The sequence below is a fragment of the Ovis canadensis genome, chromosome 15, assembly GCF_042477335.2.
Source record: "Ovis canadensis isolate MfBH-ARS-UI-01 breed Bighorn chromosome 15, ARS-UI_OviCan_v2, whole genome shotgun sequence".
In the NCBI taxonomy this organism is placed as follows: domain Eukaryota; kingdom Metazoa; phylum Chordata; class Mammalia; order Artiodactyla; family Bovidae; genus Ovis; species Ovis canadensis.
In genome coordinates, this window is record NC_091259.1 from 58,727,163 (window position 1) to 58,748,549 (window position 21,387).

The 21,387-nt window shown below is 48.6% G+C and overlaps 2 protein-coding genes across 6 annotated transcripts; one reads left to right on the top strand and one right to left on the bottom strand.

The window, feature by feature from the left end:
* Positions 1-33: 33 nt before the first annotated feature.
* Positions 34-14,460, top strand: LRRC51 (leucine rich repeat containing 51). Of its 5 annotated transcripts, none has more exons than XM_069553510.1 (7): positions 74-327; positions 4,943-5,044; positions 7,316-7,399; positions 8,003-8,141; positions 12,325-12,530; positions 13,438-13,586; positions 13,864-14,460. In XM_069553510.1, exons 4-7 carry the CDS (start codon positions 8,060-8,062, stop codon positions 14,003-14,005), a joined length of 579 nt encoding a protein of 192 aa, XP_069409611.1. In that variant the 5' UTR covers positions 74-327; positions 4,943-5,044; positions 7,316-7,399; positions 8,003-8,059; the 3' UTR covers positions 14,006-14,460. The 5 variants fall into 5 exon arrangements, with proteins under 5 accessions (XP_069409608.1, XP_069409610.1, XP_069409611.1 ...); XM_069553508.1 differs by having other exon boundaries at positions 117-327; positions 12,307-12,530; XM_069553507.1 differs by lacking the exon at positions 4,943-5,044 and having other exon boundaries at positions 34-327; positions 12,307-12,530.
* Positions 14,461-14,822: 362 nt separating this feature from the next.
* On the bottom strand, positions 14,823-21,387 carry LAMTOR1 (late endosomal/lysosomal adaptor, MAPK and MTOR activator 1). Its single transcript, XM_069553512.1, has 5 exons — positions 21,126-21,387; positions 16,640-16,785; positions 16,320-16,397; positions 15,849-15,975; positions 14,823-15,443 (listed from the first exon to the last, which is right to left on the bottom strand). Exons 1-5 carry the CDS (start codon positions 21,165-21,167, stop codon positions 15,351-15,353), a joined length of 486 nt encoding a protein of 161 aa, XP_069409613.1. The 5' UTR covers positions 21,168-21,387; the 3' UTR covers positions 14,823-15,350.

Here is a 21,387-nt window from a genome sequence, read left to right on the forward strand (position 1 = left end):
CCTGCGATTGGCCCCTGTCGGCTGGCGTCGCACGCAGAAGCAGCCTGAAGGACCCGGGGAAAGGAAGTGTGAGGGCCACTGGAAAGGGGAAAAGGGTGCCACAACTTCCGGACCCTGGCCCGGCGGCCTGAGTGCAAAGACAACTACAAGTCCCAGCACCACCCGCGGCTTTGGAGCGCTTCTCTTGAGGAACTAAAGTTCCCAGTAGGCATCGCGGCAGCGCCTACGGCTCTTAGAGGGGACGTGGTGACGTAAATAGTTACCATGGAGTTGCGCTGAGTAACCGTGAGGTAGTGGACTCGGAGGCTGGAGGGGAAGCAACTGCGGGTGAGTTGGGCGGGAAAACAGGAAGCCTGCTCTAGGGTACAAGAACTCTATGAGAGGGGAGGGGCACACTGTTAAGAGCTTTCTTTCTTGGGAACCTGAGATCTCCCCACCCCCTTTGCCGCTAACTCCTTTTCACAGTCAACAAGACACAAACCCTTGTGGGATAGATGGGCGAGGGGAGGGAAGGGAATTCTGAGAAATATACCCAGACAGATATGGGGGCCTTAAGAACCTCCCCCGTCACAAAGATAGGATCCCTCCCCTAGTACTACTGTCTCAAATCCCTGACATATCCTGGGAGATCTGAAACGCCGTCAAACGTGGAGTTGGTTTTCCTCTGGTCGACTAACTCTTCAAAACCTGGGAGTAGGATTAGAGTAAATCACAGTCCCTAATTCTGGAGATGTAGGAAACTTTCTGGGGCTTGAACTGCCCCTTTCCTTCCAAGCAGGAAGACCCCAGGGTAGAGCCTCCTTTTCAGAGAGTCAGCAGGATCTTCCCTCACATATTTATTAGGGGTTCTATCCTTAAATTATATTTTATCCCTACACTACTCTGTGGTCTGCTTCTCCAAGTTCTGCAGTTAAAGCTTCATTCCTTTTAACAGTATTCATGACAGGTTTCTTATATTTAGCGACTTACCTAGTGTTTTCACATCCAAGTCTTTTTTTGAGCTTAGTGAGTCCAAGGATATTTATTCCCATATCACAGATTGGAAAACTGAAACCTATAGAGGAGTAGTGACTTGCCGGAGGCCACACACCAAGTCAGTAACAACTAGGACTAGACCCCAGTTTGCTGTCAGCCAAGCTTGAGCCTACAGCCTCTCTAGCTTAAGGACTTATTCAAAGTAGTTTAACTGCCCTGGGGCAAAAGACCCTTTTATAGCCTACATTGGGATATTGACATTTCACCCTGAATGAGTTTCAAATCTTTCCTTGAAAGTTTAAATGGGGAGAGGGAACTAGAGAGACTGAAGGCAATGGAAATTAAACAGATTTAACTAAACAAGAAGTAAACAATCTAACACGACACCTGTGTCTGGTCCTGCCATGATTAGCTAGCTTCGGGTTGACTCCTAACTGACCCTAATTGATTCACTATCTTAAAGCTCCCTCATGCTTTGTCCTAGGCTAACTTCCCACCTCACTCTAGATTCTCCTCTTGAATTGTCTTATCCACATCTTTGTTTACCGCCTATGTGCATCAATACCCAAGTGTGTATCTCCAACCCTGCTCAACTTCCTCCCCAAGCTCCAGGTTTGTAGAACCAATTGCATCTTTTTTTTTTTTTTTTTCCAATTGCATCTTTAACAGCTCCTTCAGATATCTCAAAGACATCCAAACATGTCTTCAGCTGAACTCATAATCTCCATGTACTCCAAGCCAGGATCTCTTCCAGTGTCTCACTTGTATCCACCATTACAGAAGTCAAAAAAACGAGAGTTATCTTTAATACCTCTTCCATTCCCATCCATTATAAAATCTTGTCAACTTTACTTCTAAATATCTTTTTTTCTAGTCCTAGCTCCCACCACATCCTTCCTGCCTTCCCTCCCAGCCATTTTGCATACTGCAACCAGACTAATCCTTCAAAATGCAAATCTGATATTGTTCACTTCCCCCACAACATTCCCAATTAAAAATATACCTTGGGCTTCCTACTGCTCTTAGCATTAGGTAACATCTCAACTTGGCTCTGGGAGAAGGAAATGGCAACCCACTCCAATAATCTTGCCTAGAGAATTCCATGGACAGAGGAGCCTGGTGGGCTGCTGTCTGTGGGGTCGCACAGAGTCGGACACGACTGAAGCGACTTAGCAGCAGCAGCAACTTGGCTCCTGCCCACCTCTCCAACCTCCAGTCTAACCATATATTTCCTTCCCATTCTCCCTCCAGTTATATGGCCTTCTTTAAGGTCTTCAAAATTTCCAAGAAACCACTCACCACAGAGCCTTTGCACATGCTATTATCTCTTCCTGAAATGTTCATCTTTCCCCTATGCCATAGTTATTTGTATTTATCTTTCAGATTTCTTGCAGTCACTTCTTCAGGAATAGCTTCCCTGACTGAGCCCAGACCAGCTCGGAGCCCTCAATTATAGCAACTTTGTGTCCCTCTCCTTTATAGTATTATTCACTGATACAGTGTTTAACATATTGTTAAGTACTTACTACTTGCCACCACTGGCTTCCCTGGTGGCTCAGTAGTCAAAGAATCTGCCTGCAGTGCAGGAGATGCAGGTTTGATCCTTGGGTCAGGAAGATCCCCTGGAAAAGGAAATGGCAACCCACTCCAGTATTCTTACCTGGGAAATCCCATGGACAGAAGTGCCTGGTGGGCTACAGTCCATAGAATCACAAAGGGTCAGACATGATTAAACAACTAAATAACTCTTGTCACCACTATAGGGATACAGCCATGAGAAAAACATGGCTTCTGCCCCAGTGGAGTTTATGTAAACACAGGTAGTAAGGAGATAATCTTCATGTTATGAGTGCTACCAAGGGTAAATAAAGGGTGCGATGGGAGGCCAGAAGAAAAGTTGCACACCCAGACTTGGATATGAGGGTGGGCTTCTTAGGGGGAAAAAAGGGAAACCAGAGCTGAGTCATTAAAAATTAGCACAGCAGAAAGAAGAAACTGTACACCAAGCAGAGAAAGTTGGATGTGCAGAAGCCCAGAGGCAGGCACAGGAAACTTACTCTGAGTAGTTGAAATTTGGCTGGGCTGCGAAATTGGAGGTGAGGCTAAGAAATGGAAGTGTGTTGGGGGAGGAAGAGCAAGAACCAGGTTGAATTTGGGGCCTCCCTTTGGTACCTGGAGATATATCTTCCCAGAATACATTAGATTGTGTGGCAGACTTTTCATGACATTCTTCGATTTTCCTTCCACCTGTAGCCCATAAATAGCTCTTACTGGGGCCAGGCTGTTGAATCTCCTATCAGATCTCTTCATCTGAATATTTCTCAAAGCTTCCTGGGCCATCATGTTGCTACTTACCTGAGAGGGAAGGGATTGCAATTGTTAGCAGTTTCCCCAAACTGAAAACAAATTTCCATCACCAACTTGGGATTGCTTAAATGAAGTTAAATTAAGTAAAGCAGGTTTACACACAAACTCTGTGGAAAACTCTGCAGCTATTAAAAAGGGTAAAAGAATCTACAATAATTTGAAAAGGAAAAAAAAATAGGTTTACACAAAGGAATAGACAGAATGTGTTCATTTAAAAATATATTTTTTTGTTATGTATGTCTTATAGGAGTTTGTATTCCCAAACTGTAAATCATGAGCATTCTTGGAGAGTGAGATGGGGAGTCACACTTTTAGTTGCTACTCTGTGTACCTCTCTATGCTGTTTGACTCTGTTCAGCTATCATGTTAACTTTCAAAATTGAAAAACAGTAAATGATATTTCCAGTTGCAAGAAGAAAAACTTCAAAACAGAGTAGGTATGCCCCTAACCCTGTCATTCATTCATCGAGTCAGTCAGTGTAGGCAAATGAGGAAGGCAGTAGGGTCTGACTAGCTCTTGGTCATGAGGCTGAATAGCGGCTTTGGAGAAAGACTCCAAAAACAGCCACTGGGAGTGAATAAGGCAACCTTACAGCTTGACACTTCTCCTCACATATGTCACTTCAAGGCTCACTATGTGGCACCTTGAAGACACCATTCATATATTCTTTCATTCATTTTTCTATTTATCCATTTGTCCATCAAGCCTTTAGTGAATACTCAGGCTCAGTGCTTCCCTGGTGGCTCAGAGGTTAAAGCGTCTGCCTGCAATGCGGGAGACCTGGGTTCGATCCTTGGCTCGGGAAGATCCCCTGGAGAAGGCAATGGCAACCCACTCCAGTATTCTTGCCTGGAGAATCCCATGGATGGAGGAGCCTGGTGGGCTACAGTCCACAGGGTCACAAAGAGTCGGACTCCACTTCAGGCTCAGTGCAGGGTAGGTGGGAAGGTGGGAAGAGAGAAAGAAATCTGCTTTCTGTCCCTGTCCTCAAGCTTACAAGTACAGAGAGAACAACTGGTTTTATTTATTGAACATCTGTTACTGGCCATACAACAGCTTTCAAGACAGGGTTTGTCTCCATTTTACAGATGAGGAAACAGGCTGTGATGACATTTTTTTCAAAGTACAGTGGAGCATGTATCTGGTAGCTACTGCTACATAACAAACCATCCAAAAACATGGTGGCTCAAAACAATAAACATTTATTATTGTTCGCAGGTCTCTGAGTCAGCCATGTGTTTCATCTGGTCTTGGCTGGACTCATTCATGTGTTTGCAGTCACATGTGGGTTGGGTAATTTCCCTGGTGGCTCAGACAGTAAAGCATCTGCCTACAATTCGGGAGACCCGGGTTCAGTCCATGGGTTGGGAAGATCTCCTGGAGAAGGAAATGGCAACCCACTGCGGTATTCTGGCCTGGAAAATCCCATAGATGGAGGAGCCTGGTAGGCTACAGTCCTTGAGTTGGGTGGGTTGGGTGACTCTCCTGATCTTGACTTGGGGTAGGCTGGCTATAGGCTAGTCTAGGATGGCCTCACCTGGGATCGCTGGCACTTTTTATCATGTATCTCACCTATGTGTGTTTCTCATATCCCTCCAGCAGGCTAGCAGTGTTCTCTTGGCAATGACAAAAGAGCACGAGGGCAAGTCCTCTCTTTAAGCTTCTGTTTGCTTCATGTTTACCAGCATCCTTTTGGCCAAAGCAAGTCACATGGCTGAACCAAGCATCAGAGTGGATGGAACTATTAAAAGTCAGAGGGCAAAAGAGATGGATACAGGGGAGACCATGATAAGGTTCATCCAGGGAATTAATACAGGACACAATGATCAATTTTATTTAGAAAGAAAGTCTTCAAAGAGGGTACACTAGAGCTGAGTATTGAAATACAACAGTATTCACTAAGTATGCAGCTGTTTCTTAGAACTGGATGCAGGCTGGTTTTCTACAACCAATAGCAACCCAGCAGGCCTTCTTGTACTCATGACAGACAGGGTTCTATTATTTGTATCTTGGCTTCATTCCTTATGGTCAGGCATAGAACAGCAGGCACTCAACAAATGTTTGAAGAATTGAATTAAATATCTTACTGTGAATGAGGTGTGGACTCAAACAGCTGAATCTTGAAGCCAATTGTTAGAGCAGTTTAGCGTCAACACCCCCAAAACAGAAATCCTTGTATTTGGCAGTGTCTCAATTTATCCCTCCCACAAACATTTCCGTAAGCCAGGTCCTATATTAGATGATGAAGAAGACACAATACTAGTTCACAGCCTGAGCTGTTGTTTAAATGGAGAAGACTAATAACCCTTTCCAGTGGGCTGATTTATCCAACTATTGGGGCTCCATTTTTTAATACTAACTCTTCCAGAAAAATGCACCAGGAGCTGGTGCTACACAAATTCAGAAGCCCTTTGGAACGCCACTGAGGTTCTCTGATGGGCAAGGAGACTAATGATTAAAAAAATCTGCCCTTAAATACTGTAAGCTAAAATCCATGTCCTGTAGGGCTGAACTCTGGGGTCCTAACACAGGACTCACTTTGAGAAAATATCCAGTCTTAGAGGCATCAAACTCGTTGTGGGTCCTCAAGTCTAGGTGAGAACACAAGCCACCTTCCTCTATTTCTACAAAATAATAAAGTGTTTTTTGTTACGTCTGTAGATTTGATATCCAAAGATGCAGAACTCCCGACAACCCATGCCCACCAGGTCCATCCCACACTTGACAATTCAGCTGTCAAGTGACTCAAGCCAGCACTTTCCCAAAACTCAGTTGAGAATGCTTTTTTTCCTAACCTGTAAGTGTGCTGACAGATCTCTCTTTTTTATATATATTTTATTTTTTGACTGCACTGCACAGCTTGTGGGATCTTAGTTCCCCGACCAGAGATCAAACCTGCACCTTCAGCAGTGAAACCACTGGACCACCAGGGAATTCCTGAGGCTGCTGCTTTTTGAGAGGAAGAAATTCACTTTCCATTCCTCTAAACCTGTTCACCTCTATCCTTGCATATGTTAAGTCACCAAAAAACGAATTTACCTGGACTGTATTAAGCTTAAGCTTAATTACAAGCTACCAGGTCTGTGGTTTTTAAGAGAAATTCCATTTTAATAACATTTGAGAATTTCATTGTCTCTCCATACAAATGATTTGTTTCTTTGAATCAAATGATGTGAACCACATATGCTAAGTTTTCCCCTTTTGCTTCAGCCTCCAGGAATTTTGGGGATACGCAGTTTTCTAATTCCCTGGTACATCTCTCTCACTTCCTTTATTCTGGCTTCTAATCTTTCTCTTCCATGTTTTCATTTTCTGCATCCATACTGTCCAGTATGGCAGCCTGTATTCACATGCGGCTACTGAGCACTTGACAGGTAGCTTGTTCCAGCTGGGATGTGCTATAAGTGTAAAGTATCTCAATTTTTAATATTGACTATATGTTGAATGACATTTTGGACATAATGGGTTAAATAAATTACTAAACTAATTTCACCTGTTTCTTTTGACTTTTCTTTATACAGCTATAGGAAAATTCAAATTATGTATGCATAATGGCCAGCATTTGTGATATTCATTATATTTCTGTCAGGACAGCTCTTTTCTACAAATCCTTTTCCATGAGCGTGTTATTACCATAAAATACCTTACCTTAAAGGTATTATACCTTACCTTTACCATAAAGTCCTTTGGGAAAACAAGTAGTAACTGCCACAGTGACAGCAGTGGACGGCGTGAGAAGGGGAGGCTGATTGGGACACATGCTTGTCAATCTATTTACCTTGTGTTTGTGCCACATACAAACCCCCTCTGGCAAAGTATGCCAGCTCTCCCTCCCCAGGCGAGTGGTGGTCTCATGGCTCTGCCCAGTCTGAGAAAATTCTCAGCTTTATTTGAGCCAACAAATTGGAAAGGATCTGATAAGACAATTCACACCACATTGTGAATGACGGTAACACTGTTCACCCCTCTCAGGGGGTATTTCCATTTTAACAGGGGACAATCCCTGAACCCAAAGGAGTGAATCCCTAATGGTGGAGTTTCATGCATCAGTGACAGGTGAGTGAGAGTGAGGCAGACTCTGGTTTTATGTGTACGTGTGTTTATATATGTACTACTACATTCAGGATGTAGCTGAAAGTAAGGTCTCTTGATGGAAAGATGACGGGGGATGGGGGTGGGGGCCGACAGACAAGCAGAGAAGGTAGCAAATCCCCATCTGTGTCAGGCTGTAAAGGGCTGGCAGACACCAAATCCACTACAGGCCCTCAGGGGTTTGTTAAGCAACAGAATAGCCCAGTTGATGTCACCAGAGGATAGGTATCAAGACAGCCTCTGTGGTAGCTACTGTGGAGTAGCAGGAAGGGTCTCAGAGTAGGATTCAGGAGACTATGATGGCAGTCCTCAGCTGACTCATTGGCTTAACTTTGGGCAAGTGCTTCCACCCTGGGGTCTCAGTTTCTTCGTCTGGAAAGTAGAAGGTGTTTTAACTGTCAGTGAACTCTCGGGGATATGAAGGTGCTCGGAGAAGTAGGAAGTGCCCTACGAATGCAAGGAATCATGATTGGGATCTTCAAGTAGAAATGCAGCCACACAAACCTGGGGTGGAGGGCTCTGGGGAAAACCCGAGGGCCGAACACCAGTCCTTCTCTGTCCTCCCAGGCTGAACCCGGATTCCCAGGGCCCATGCTTAACACCTGACAAATGATGGCCTGAGCTATGAACAAACGGAACTATATGAACACTTCGGCGCAAGAGCCCCCTCTTGACTACTCCTTCCGAAGCATCCACGTGACCCAAGGTCAGCAACCAGAGCACAGCACTCCACTCACCATGGCAACAGGCTGGGTGTGGTCCCTAGGGAGAAACCAGCCTTTTCTTTAAAAGCCTAAAGAGATTCTTCCCATAAGCCTATGGGATTTTTGTCATCATTTTGGGGAGAAGTAGTGGGTAGGGAGGTGGGAGTAGAAGAATCTGGCATTTTAAAAAATCAGCACATCTGAAAGGAACCAAGGGAGCTTTTAGGGTAACTGATGCTCTTCAAAAGAATCCAGGCTACAGCAGGAAAGTCAGGTGGAAGAAAACTGGGGAGCCAGTCTATCAGCTGATAGTTTTATTCTCCGTTTCTTACTTGGAGAGAAGAGACTAATGAAAGAAAAATACAGGCTGCTTCAGCATCCCAGTCAACAGGCAGAACCTACTCTCCTGTCTCAGGACACAAGCCTGTCCTGATCACCGGTAGAAACATGCACGGTCTTGATACTAACAAACTGGCATGTTTCCAGTCGAAATAGTTATTGACAAATTTTATATTCATTCCGGTCATATCCAAGTTTATTCCATTATCACCCACATTTATTGCATGTGCCAGCACTGCCCACGCTCATTTTATCTTTCAGTGTGTTTGTAAGGGGGTAGTTAGTACTTCTCAGGAGGGGACAGAGGAAGGCTTCAGCAAGATCATATTCTCAAGGTAATATGCTTCTTCCCAGGGAAGTTCTTCTGTCTTTGTTATCTGCTCTCATAAACACATCAGTACGTCTGCCCTCACAGAACACAGGCTGGCCTATCCTAGACGCATTACCTGGCTTTGGTTGTCTCTCTTAGGTAATCAGAGAAAGTTCAAGAAGCAGATGAATAGTTATCAAGGATACTAGATCCTACTGGGGTTTGGGTTTAGGGTACTTACAGCTTGGGTTGACATCAGTCACAACAGTAACTCCTGCTTGTTCTCTCACACATCCACTGGCTGTGACCTTCCTTTCTTATGCACACCATCAGTTCTGACTGATGGGAGTCCATGTTCCACAGAGTTTTAGCTGAAATAATGGCTATGCACAAGATAGCTGAGGTGACAGAGGAAGAAGGAAGTATGACTCCTACCCACCCTGGGAATTCCCAGCTCTGAGTGGGGAGATGTAGTTCTGCCCTCCATTGTGTCCTCAGAATGAGGAGAGAAGTTACTATGACCAAGTATAACTCCACAGCACCAAACATAATCTGTACAGATGCCCTATCTTTCATTCAGTACTTAAATATTGAGCACCTAATTATGATTAAGCACTTCTACGTATCTGTGTGCAGGTCTGTACACATATGCCAGGCATGGTGCTTCTTGCTAAGAGGGGAAGGGAGAAGCAGAGAGGTCCATCTCGCCTCAGGTTCTCCACAGCACTTGGTGTATTTACTTAGAATTGGGGTTAGAGGACAGGGTGGTTTGGGGGAACTTGGTACACAATTTCCTGAATTAACATATGGAGCACAGAATCTGAAAGGACAGTGACTTTAGAAGGCAAACAGCCTACCACCTCCAACGCACAGTCCTCTAACTACTCCCACAGTTTAGGGAGTCCCACACCACACACTTCCCAACCCTTCCATTCCAGGGTGAGCAATGACATACAGAAGTTCTTCACATCAGACTAACTCCTGCCCTCTGGGGACACATGGGGAAAGTTGCACGGCCCTTCAGGAGATACGAAGACAGATTATGTTTTCCTCAGATCATCCTGGAGCTAGACAATCCCCAGTTTTTTCAATGTTGGCATTTAGGTCCACTTTCCAGCCCTGTCTTGGCCTACTCTGAACAGGGCAGCTTTGACTGATCCTCGGACAATGCAGTGCTATGATGGAGTCTGTCTCAGTAACCATAGCAACCTGGACTCCCTCCTCCACCTGTGATAACAGCAACCCCAGGTGGCCTCAAGTTTTAGGAAATGCCATCCCCAGGGGCTCCCCCTGAGCTAGGGGTCAGCCCCATGCTTGGTGGTATTCCCAAGCCACTGCCTCATCAGACTGGAGACTAGTCCATATGCAGGTTTATTTTGATCTTAACTTTTACTCCTCTTTCATCTCAGGGTTCGAAGTCAGGAGATGTGAGGCAGGGGGTCAGGATTAGTTTATTCATGAGCTAGGGTACTCTCCTCCAGGACAGGACCCTCCTGCCACCTCCCCCGACCCTCAGGCCCCACCTGTGGGTTGTGCTCATTCCAGGACTAAGACAGAGAGCCATCTGGTGGATGCTGCCTGACCTGCAGCTGAGTTCAAGTTGGGTAGGGGTGGAAAAGAAGTGTGTCCACTCAGAGCTGAGGGGAGGTTGAAGACAAGCTGACCAGTTCAGAAAATACTAAATATTTCCTTTCTGGGAGGCAGCTTTAGACAAGTAACTAAAGGCATAATAGGAACAACAGGAAACATCTAATCACCTCAGCTGAGCTGACGAGTGGTTCTGGCTCTGCCACTGACAAGTCTCTGAGCTTGGGCAGAGCCCATTCTCTCCCTGGACCTTATCTGTTGAAAAAAAAAAAAAAAAGAAGGGAAAGGGTCCATACAGATGGGTTCTAAGATTGCTCTTAAAAAAAAAAAAAAAAAAGATTGCTCTATTTCCAACTCTCCTCAGCCAAACTTTCTGAGGTGTTTATACCACCTGTTTGTATTTCCTTACCTTTCATTTGCTCCTGAACTCACTCCAACCTAGCTTGCCGCCAGGCCCATTTCATTGAGACAACCCTCAACAATTTTGAGTTGCCAAAATTACTTTTCAGTTTATTTCCCTGAAACTCCTACAGACTATGGATTCCCTGAGCATCTTTAAAACTATCCTGTCCTGGTTCTCCCTGCCCTACCCTGGTCACTGACTTCTTTAAATGGAACCTCCCCCCGCTCTTCCTCTCTCCTTCCCCCTCTCCCCTCACTCTGCTTGAACAATCTCATCTATTTTACTAACCTGTATACAGTCTATGCTAATGATTCTCAAGTCTGTGTCTCCTGAGCTTTAGACTTTTGTATCCAACTGCTTCCTTGGCTGCTCCTCTTTCCTGTACTAGAGGAACCTCAGACATGCCAAGGCCAAGCCCGAACTTCCACCTTCCCAACCATGCTTCTCCTTTTCCTCCCACATCGGCCCATAGGACTGACATTTCCCCAAATACCAAGAAACTGAATGACACCCGTGAATATTATTCTACCCTTACATCTAGTCAACCGTCAAGTCATGCTGTGTGTCCCCTCATCCTTGCTTGGATGACTGAAAGAGCCAAAATGGAAGCTTCAGAACGATCTCTCATTTCTGAAAGACGTGAATCATCTCCTTTGCTTTCAACCCCCCAGTGGCTTCCCACCTCCTGCAGGATAAAATCTAAGACACTCAACCTGGTCTTCAAGGCTCCTTGCCTCCTCTCCCCTCCTTGCCCCCTTGCACAGCACATACGTGTGTGCCCATGCTATCCCATACCTCTGTGCCTTTGCTAGTGCTCTTCTCACCTTTTCCACTCTTCTTTGACTGATTAATGTCTCCTAACCCACTGAGATATCCAGCTCAGTCTCGGCTTTCCCTGGGAAACTTCCCTGAGCTCTCAGACTGGGTTAGGAGCCCCTCTCCTGTGCTTCCACAATTTAAAGAGCATTTATCATATTATATTGACTGTTTTGCTTTCATTCTGCCCACGTGACCGCCTCCAAGACATAAACATCTGCTTTACCCCTGCTCTATTACCATACAGAGCCTCTCATTTTGTTCACCACTGTATGTCCAGTATGACGCACAGTTACTATTAACAGAAGAAGGGGGAGGATATCCAGAGTGTGTTAACACTGAAGTGAAACTCTATAGGGTCTGCTGGTGGCTAATTCTGGATTTTGTGCTCTAGCATCTTGGCTCAGGTCCAACATCTCTTGTTCTTGGTTTCCTCATCTATAAACTGTGCCTCCCTCCAATTCCCACACAGGAGTGGTATACAGAGAACCTAATGACAGTTGACATGGGCATGTGACCCAAACCAAGAGCCTGGGATGGGAAGTCTTGGGCTCTTAATCCAAGCTCCCTCTAACTGCCTGTGGGACAGTGCATGCAATTGCACAAGACACAAGCATGGGGGTATGGCCCTGCCAGCTCCTCTAGCTACAAATCCTCCCAGCTGTCCCTTCCTACCCCCCGAGCCAGAAAAGCAAAGATAACACACCCAAAGTTCACTGTGTGCCCACAGATCTGCTAAGCGAGGAGCCCCGGACAGGGCTACGACCAGTAAGGCATGCGAAGTCGGGGAAGTCAATGACCCAGTCCCTGTGGTTAAACAACAATGTCCTCACTGACTTGAGAGACTTCAATCATGCGGTTTCACAGCTCCTGGAGCATCCAGAGAACCTGGCCTGGATCGACCTGTCCTTCAATGACCTGACTTCCATTGATCCTGTGAGTCCAATCAGGGCAGGCCTGAAGCCACCTTGTCCAGCCCCCAGTCTCCCCACCTCCCACATTGTCAAGGAGGTAGTGACGCCGCATGGTGCTGTGCAAAGCATACGGCTGTGGGCTTACACAGTTATAGGTTCAAATCTTAGATTTGCCTCTTACTGACTTTATGACCTTGGGTAAGCTCCTAACCTTTGAAAACCTCAACCTCCCTGTCTGAAAAATGGGGATAAATAGGCCAGCATTATAAACATTTGTGAGGATTAAATGAAAACATATGAAAAGCAACCAGCACACAGCAAGCCTTCGCATAGGAGGCTAAAGTAAAATTGTAGCTTACTGGGCACCCACTGTGCTTTGTGCCAAGTTCTTCAATAGAGGTAGTCACTTAAAGAACAGCAGTTACTTTTCATGAACTCAGGCTAAATGCTAACGAACAAACAAAACTGGCCCCTTTTCATCCAAGTTCTGTTAGGAAAGACAGGAGCTATCGTAGGATTTGGAAACTATTCCCCAGGTGCAGGGATCTCAATTTAACTGTTCTTTTAAAAGCTCTGATGGACCTAGCAAGGTACTGTCCCCTGTTGTGACAGAATCTTAGAATACTAAAGCTGGAATGGTCTTCAGTGAAAGGACAGCTAAGGCTCCAGGAAAGCACACAGGCGCCTGGCAAGTCAGTGGCAGTGGTGGGACCCAGGGCCGTACTTCCTGCCCCTTGGATCACAGTGCTGTCAGTGTGGTGCCCCTGAACCCCTTCAAAGGTAAATGAAACGCTAAAGTCAATCTCAATCCAGCATGGCTGTGAGGGTGACAAGTTTTTCCCCAAACTCTTCCTTTTTGGCCACCTGTCAGTCCTGAGCACAGATACAAGGCTTTCTCCAGTCTAGCTTCCAGTCTCCTCTCCCAACAGGTCCTGACAACTTTCTTCAACCTGAGTGTCCTCTATCTCCATGGCAACAGCATCCAGCGCCTTGGAGAAGTGAACAAGCTGGCTGCCCTCCCTCGGCTCCGGAGCCTGACCCTGCACGGGAACCCCATTGAAGAGGAGAAGGGGTATAGGTGAGTCCCTCGCCCTGGACATGGGCTCTCGCTGGGCCCCCATGAGGGAAACGAGAGCAGGGGTTAGAAACCCGACACCATCCTTCAGCTCTGCTTGGACCGGGGAAGGGAGAAAGCTTTAGGCATTTCTTGCTTGCAAATCAGGATAAATCCAGTGTCCTCCAAACTCTACTCAAGGCCCTCCATTCCTTGCAGTCAGGGGAGACAGGAGTGACTGGTGGAGGGGGAAAGGGGTCCTGCAAGAGGGGCTGGCCCCCAGCCCGAGTCTTCCCCACAGGCAATATGTGCTGTGTACCCTGCCCCATATCACCACATTCGACTTCAGTGGGGTCACCAAAGCAGACCGCACAACGGCTGAAGTGTGGAAACGCATGAACATCAAACCGAAGAAGGTCCGGATCAAGCGCAATGCACCCTGAGGTTCCCAGGACCCCAGCAGTCTTAAAGGTCTGAGGGTGGTCCGTTTGGTTTGACAATAAATGATTTGAACTGTTCAGCAGATCACCTTGTGCCATGCAAAGACGCCCCCCAAATCAGGTAACCAGCATCATGTTCTGGTCTTACGTCACTGAAACAAGGAGGAAATGGAAAGAAAGGCCCGCTGGCCTCAGCTGATGGCGTAGCCCTGGGAAATGTATCTAACCTGTCTGGGACCTTTGGCGCTCTTTAGTTCAAATATCCTGAGATTAGAGTTGCTTCGCAGAGCACCAAGGTTCTGTGGAGACGCCCGAGGCCTCCGTGACAGGAGGCCAGGAAGATGGGCTGTGACCTCTGGACGCCCCTTCAATCAGATCAGAGTAGCTCCTCGCTCATGTTTTGCGTGTTATGATTCTGCTTAAGGTTTCACTTGATAAAAACAATCTTCTGCTTGAAACTGTGTTGTCTGCTGACTCCGTATCAGGTGCTCTTGGTCTGCATGCAGACCTCCACCCCCTCACTGGGCTTCCTGGAAATTCCACTGAGCCTGAGGCAATGCCCACAAGGATGATGGCTGCCTCAGAGTCCAGCCTGTTCAGCTTTGATAGTGTTCCCATCGCTGGAAAAGGGACAAGCAGAGTCTTATCCAATCTGAGGTTAGCACTGGTCGAGTCTCAGCTAAGACCTGAGAATCTCCTGGATTCCATTTAGTGCCCCCAGAAGATACCCCCTCCCCCTTGTCCATCATGCCGCTCACAGACTGGAGTAGCCATGAGGAGGGTGGTGGGCAGGACAGACGGGCGGGAACCAACACACAGATGGATACATGTCCTTTATCGAGGATGACAAACCAAAACCAAAAAACCCCAAACGTAAAAACCCAGGGTGCTAGAAATACAAACTCAACTCGTTCAAATTCAAGCTCCTCCAGACCCTGGTCACAGGCCCTCGTGAGGTGCACATGAGCACCAAGTCAGGGACGGGGGACCGGGGTGAGGCCAAGGAAGGGTGGGCAGGGGGCCCTAACAGGCCCCTAGTGACCACCCCCACACCGGCCCCTCCGCCTTCCCAGTGACGGGGAAGAGCTACCAGGCCCTGTCCCTGTGACCCCTACCCCACCCCTGGCCAGAGCTTCGAAGGCCAGTCCCAAATGGTTCTACCCTCCCTTGCTGCATCCTCACTTGCTCAGGCTTCTCGCCTCACTCTTCTCCTCCTCCTCCACTTTCTTCTGTGATTAGTAGCAGGTTAGGATACTGTATAAGCCGCAGTGTGGCTGGGGGCCAGGGGAGGCAGGGTGGAGACGGAGCGAAGAGAGGAGAAGAAGAGCTGTCCAGGGACCCCCTCTCTTCACGGGATCCCAAACTGTACAACCAGCTCCTCCTTTGCGTCCACACGGATCTGAGAAAGTGCACTGTAGGCATAAGCAGCTATCCGGGAGACCTGGGACAGGGGGACGGGGAGAGACAGACAGAAACAGAGGCGTGAGGAGGGAGATCCGGAGTGGGGGAGGGGGACTGGATGGTCAGGGAGGAGGGAACCATGGGGGACAGGGAGCCAAAGAAAACGGCACGGGTGGGAATAGCAGTCCTAGGGGCCCTGAAAAGATGGACAGAGGCACAACGCAGGTAGTCAGTCATGGCCTTGCAGCTTCAGGAAATAGCGCAGCACCTGGTAGAGAAAGGCGGAAAGAACAAAGGGTAGAAAAAGAATAAAGGTTGAAGAGAGGGCATGGGGAGGACAGAAAGAGTGAGGTGGGAAAGAGCAGGGCGCACAGGTTACCAGGTTCCCTCCCTCCACTTCTCCAGCTCCTCAGAGGTGGAGAGGGTGGGGCGAGGGGTGGCTCACCTGCTGCAAGTCAGAGAAGGGGACGGGCTCGCTGGCCAGCACTTGATGGGGCTGGCTGGTGAGAGACGGCAGCGGCGGCAGCTTCTTCCAATGGGTCAGGCTGCTGCTCAGCACAGCCAAACGGGTGCTGGCGGAGGAGAGGGGAGGGTGGGGACAGGCAGTCAGGCCACAGTAGTAGGCCCAACCAGCACAGGCAGGCCTCATCCTTCAGACCAGAGAAGCAGGTGACGAGGCCTTAGCTCGCCGCAAAGCCTCTCCAGCCCCACCTCCTTTGCTCTCCACACCCTTGGAGGTCATGGGGCAAGCTGGGTCAACATGAACATCGACTGAGGCACCCGAGTGATTTGTGGCCACCCTCCTGGGCTGCACCCAGACCAGGAGCCTGGACCGGGGCCAGGGCTCCACAGCTGGAGCAGAGGGAGGAGGAGGGAGGGCCCAGCAGCCTCAGGCTGCAAGCGGCCGGGAGCGCACCTGTACTGCCGCGCCCGGTCCATGTACTCGTGCTGCTCCATGCCCTGGGAGTCTGCAGCAGACACGTCGATGATGTTGCTTTGGGGAAAGAAGAGAAAGGACGTGAACGGTGCTTCCGAGAGGGCCGAACAGACTCCCTGCCAGGTGACAACTCCAGGGCTATCTGACAATCGTGTCCTTGTCTGCCCACGGGAGGACAACTGGGCCCAGGAGTGCCTCTTCCCACTGACCTGTCCCCTGCACCCTGGGTCTGGCCCCCCATCCCAGTCTTTAACATGCATGGAGGAGCGCTGTCCCAGGCCCAGTCCTGTGATGCCCACCTGGCTGTCTTGGCGAGGATGGAGGAGAGCAGCGCCTGCTCATCAGTGCGAGCAGAGGGCAGGCTGTGATAGTTGGGCTCGGCTCCATTGAGGGCTTTGGTGGGTGGGCTGCTAGGGTCCAGCAGCAGCTTCCGCTCCTCTCGGTCCTAGGAGAGACCACAGGGGAGACATCAGCCTCTCCTCTTAGCCCAGCTCTGACCTTTAACCACCAAAAATATTTCTATTAGGAACATCCCAAGTGCCCAACTGTACGGAAGCGTCCGCTCCAGGACCGAGATCCTGCTTGCCTTTGGGAGCTAGGCCGGTGGTGGTCTAGGATGAGCTAAAGTGGAACCAAGCAGTCCTAGGGGCCCTGAAAAGATGGAAAGAGGCACAACGCAGGTATTTAGTCATGGCCTTGCAACTTCAGGAAATAGCCCAGCACCTGGTAGAGAAAGGATACTGGAGGCTGGAAACCAGAGAAGGTGGAAAATACCAAAGCAGTGGGGTCTAGATGGGACACTGATACAAGTCAGGAGCCCGAGTATGGCCCTTCTGATCCCCCAGACCAGATCCTCCCTGGTCAGACTGTCTGCTCCCAGAGGCCCTGTGAGGCCAGACAAGGCCTTGGGCCCCAAGGGAAAGCAAGCTCAACCTCTCGATGGCCATTTCTCATATTATCTCAGGAGTCCCAGCTGCAGGCTCTGGGTCCTGCCATCCAAGAGTCCCTTCTTGAGGGTAGGCCCCTTCTACTCTCAGGCGTTCACTCTCCTTTCCTCTTTGCGTGGGATTCCCAGAACCTAAATCGGTGCTCCCAGAGTGCCTTTACGGAGTTGCTCCTGCCCTCGCCAAGCCGCCACACCTTTGTGAACGTGGCTTCCTTCGTGTCAGCAGTCCTGTTTCTGCCGGCCCGTGCCAATCACCACAACCCCTGAACTGACCTGAGACCAAACCAAGTCTCCCGGGTCCTATATAATGCTATGTGTTATTTCTCCTCAGCTTGTTTTAGTCCCTTGATCTAATCTACCACAATCTTTTTGAATACAACCCTGCCTTGAGCCCATCAGCTGTAAATCCCTGCTGACTTTGTGTCAGCTGCAAAATGGATAAGCCATCATGCTGCGTATCCAAAGTATAAAGAACAAGGGTACCCAGGATGATGCCAGGGACAAGGGGCCACCCTGGCTAGAGCTGACTCATCAGCCTTCAGTGCCAGACCACCAGACTCCTTAGTGCTCCATTCCAGGCCCATCTCAGTTCCTAGTACAGTCTTTCACACTTGCAGGCTCCCAGCTCCCCTGCCAACAGCTCCTCAACTCTCCTTACAGAACACACTTCCTCCTGCCCCAACCTAGGCAAGGTCAGTCCTTTCACATTACTCTTCTTTCTCAAGCCTAGGCTGCCCATGTCCTTTGTTCCCAACAGCGTGAGACAGAAGCTCTAGGCTCCTGCCTCATCAGCTCCCAACTCCTTTAAACACCCCCTGACCCACCTAAAACACAGGCTAAGTATTAAAGAACTTGAAAGACAAACTGTGTGCCAAAGATTAAACTATCTCTAAGGAAAGTTGGCTCCATAATAAAGCCTGAGTTGCTTTCTATATGTCCATTTTTTCCCCAGCCCCACTTCAGACAGATGCTCCTGCAGGACAAGGCCACTTCTCCCCTATCCGGGGTCCTTCAAGAACAAGGCTGTTATGGGTTTCAGTGGTAAAGAATCCACCTATCAACACAGGAGAGACAGGTTCGACTCCTGATCTGGGAAGATCCCACTTGCCACAGAGCAACTAAGCCTGTGCGCCACAACTACTGAGCCTATGCTCTAGAGCCCAGGAGGGCTCCGTGCAACTACTGAGCCCAAGTGCTGTAACTACTGAAGCTGGCATGCCCTAGGGCCAGTGCTCTCCAGCAAGAGAAGCCACCACAACGAAAAGCCCGCACACCGCAACTTAGATGCTGCTCACCACGACTAGAGAGAAGCCCTCACGGCAGTGAAGACCCAGCACAGCCAAACAAAAGGAAAAGAACTAGATTCTCTTCCTGAGCCCTGAACTCATTGAAGAGGCCATGCTACTACCGTTAGAGTGGACAAATAACATCGCCCCCACCCCCAAAAGGGTGAATGTAAACACGGGAGGGTTTTTCACACCAAGATTTGTCCTAAAGTCAGCATCAACCTGGGAGGAGTTTCACCATCTTCTCTTCATAGACATGTATGTGGTCTGCCTATGACTAGCCACCTGGTCTGTGGGCACAGCCAGAAGACACTGCTTAGCACAATGGATAAAGACAGGCCTTGGCAGCAGAACACCTTGCTTGTAGCACTTCCCAGTTTTGTGTGTGCATGTGTGTGTCTCCTCAATCGTTCAGTCGTGTTTGACTCTTGAGACCCCATGGACTGTAGCCCACCAGGCTCCTCTGTCCATGAAATTTTCCAGGCAAGAATACTGGAGTGGGTTGCCATTTCCTGCTCCAGGGGATCTTCCTGACCCAGGGACTGAACCTGCATTTCTCACATCTCCTGCAATGGCAGGTGGATTCTTTACCACTGTGCCACCTGGGAAGCCCTCTGTTTTATAAGCCTGGCTAAATCACAGCCTCTCTCAACTTTTTCTTCACCTTTAAATAGACATAACTAGAACCTATATAACAGATGTTGGACAAGAGTTAAGCAAGATAACTGTAAAAGATCTTTGAAAACTGTAACATAATGTACCTTTCTTTTTATTATTATAACCAAGAGTCCAATATGAGAATGGGAGAGAGGCCTGCCCAAAACCTGAGAGAGTGGACAGTGAATGGTTATGGCTTATAGACTAGGCAAGCAGACCTTCTCCACCTGAGGCCTCAAATCACCCAGGACAGGGATTTTCCTGGCAGTCCAGTGTTAAGACTTTGCCTTCTCGGGAAGGAGGTTCAATCCCTGGTCAGGGAGCTAAAATCTCACATGCCTTTTGGCCAAAAAGCCAAAACATAAAACAGAAGCAATACAGTAACAAGTTCAATAAAGAATTTTAAAATGGTCCACGGTCAAAAAAAAAAAAAAAAAATCACCCAGGACTGATCAAGCACCATCTCTGGGAGCTAGGACCAGAAGTGAAACCCATCAAGGGGAAGGTGTAGATTCAGAAAAGTAGAAATTCCAAAAGCTGGTATCCTTTCTCACAAAAAGTTAACCTTTGACTCATTCTGTGCAAGAGTCCATTGTTATACTTTAGGGGACAATTTCCCATTAGGCCATAGCTTTCCTAGTAGAAACGAGTATTATCTTCAATTTCTTACCAGAGGTGAAGTGTGAAGTACTGCCTGGATGGCATCCCTAAGATAAGGCATATATGTTCACTGGGTGTTTGGAGACTTAGTAAGATCCAGGGGCCACCCGTGCCTCCCATACAAATGACTTTTTCCCAAGCTTAAGTCTTTGACCCAAAATAGATTCATGTGAGTCACTGGGGAAAGACCTACTTCCCCTATACCAGTGACATAATCCATTTCTGTGACCATCTACTTCTCTAGACTGTGAACTACTTGTTGAAATCTTTCTACAGTTTTCCTGTCAATATGTTTTGAAATGTAGAATCCAGGCTCAGTGGCAACCAAGACAGCAAGTGAGACTTAGGACTTAGAGCAAACTTGGGACTTCTTGAAAAGGTCTTGCCCTCCTCAAAAAGGTTAGGCAGGCAGGGCAGGGATTAAAGTGTAGCAAGACGTGAGACTACACCAAGGGGAAGAGGCAGAATTTAAAACTGTACAGGCCGCCCCAACCTAACCCTTTCTGCCAAGGAATCAGATCTACAGCTGAATACCCAGAACACCCCTCTAGGTACAGGAGCCCGCAGGCCCCAGGCAGGGACTGCACTGAGGCAGGCCAAAGTGAGCTCCCATCCCACCTCTCTTTCCCCGCCATCTAGCCAAAGCTAAACCCGTTTTGTTGCCTTCCAAATTCCCACCGTCTCAATGCCCTCACTGTGTCTATTAAATCCTTCACTGATCAGCTCAAATGACACCAACTTCCAGAGGCCTTCCCTGACTCCAAACCAGCAGTGACCTTCCTTCTTCAACCCCAAGGATTCAGAGTATACAAAGATTTCTGATTCATATCGGGGCAACATAATTCAAGAGCCTCAGCTTACCCACCTCTACAATGGGTTCACAAAGCCCATTAATACAAGCATAGAGAAGGCACAAGAAGCTGGGAAGGGAGTTTTTCCCAGAGACGGAGGCTGAGGACCCTTTAAGTTGTAAACGTCTGAAAGTAGGGGAAGGGGCAGGAGCGAGCGGGACAGGCGGCTGCCTGCACATCTTAACGTGGGGGGGTGTGCAGAAAGAACGCGGGCTTTAAAAGGAACAGGAGCCCGGCTGGCGTCTCCTCTGTAATCTGTCCCCTCCGGGCCTCCGTACTCAGTAAGCCCTGCAGTCCAGGCGACCCTCTTCTGCACGCTTTTCTCTGGGCCCCATGCCCCAGGATCTCAGCCCTCACTCCCGAGCCCCGCCCGCGGCGGCCGCACCTGGTCCGAGTCCTCGTTCTCGCTGCTATAGCAGCACCCCATGGCGGGGGTCGGGCCGGGCGCTCAGGCCGAGCCGAGGAGGGACGGCGTCCGTCACGAGCCCTTCCGGTCACATGACCGGCACCAGGATCCAGCAAGTAACCACCGCCCCCGTGCCTACCCCTTCCCGGAGCGGCTTCGCAGCCGTGGCTGCCACCAGAACCCAAGCTTCCGGCCCCGCCCCTACCGCGTGATCATAGCCAGCCAATGGGAAGGCACACCC

What these genes read in the sequence shown, in the direction of transcription:
- LAMTOR1 (XM_069553512.1), bottom strand. Translation starts at nt 21,167, where the DNA reads ATGGGGTGCTGCTATAGCAGCGAGAACGAGGACTCGGACCAG. An exon ending in AGAACGAGGACTCGGACCAG is followed by an intron (nt 16,786 to 21,125) that starts GTGCGGCCGCCG and finishes GGTCTCTCCTAG; the next exon opens with GACCGAGAGGAGCGGAAGCT. An exon ending in ATCCTCGCCAAGACAGCCAG is followed by an intron (nt 16,398 to 16,639) that starts GTGGGCATCACA and finishes CTTTCCCCAAAG; the next exon opens with CAACATCATCGACGTGTCTG.
- LRRC51 (XM_069553507.1), top strand. Translation starts at nt 8,060, where the DNA reads ATGAACAAACGGAACTATATGAACACTTCGGCGCAAGAGCCCCCTCTT. An exon ending in AAGCATCCACGTGACCCAAG is followed by an intron (nt 8,142 to 12,306) that starts GTCAGCAACCAG and finishes ACACACCCAAAG; the next exon opens with TTCACTGTGTGCCCACAGAT. An exon ending in ACCTGACTTCCATTGATCCT is followed by an intron (nt 12,531 to 13,437) that starts GTGAGTCCAATC and finishes CTCTCCCAACAG; the next exon opens with GTCCTGACAACTTTCTTCAA.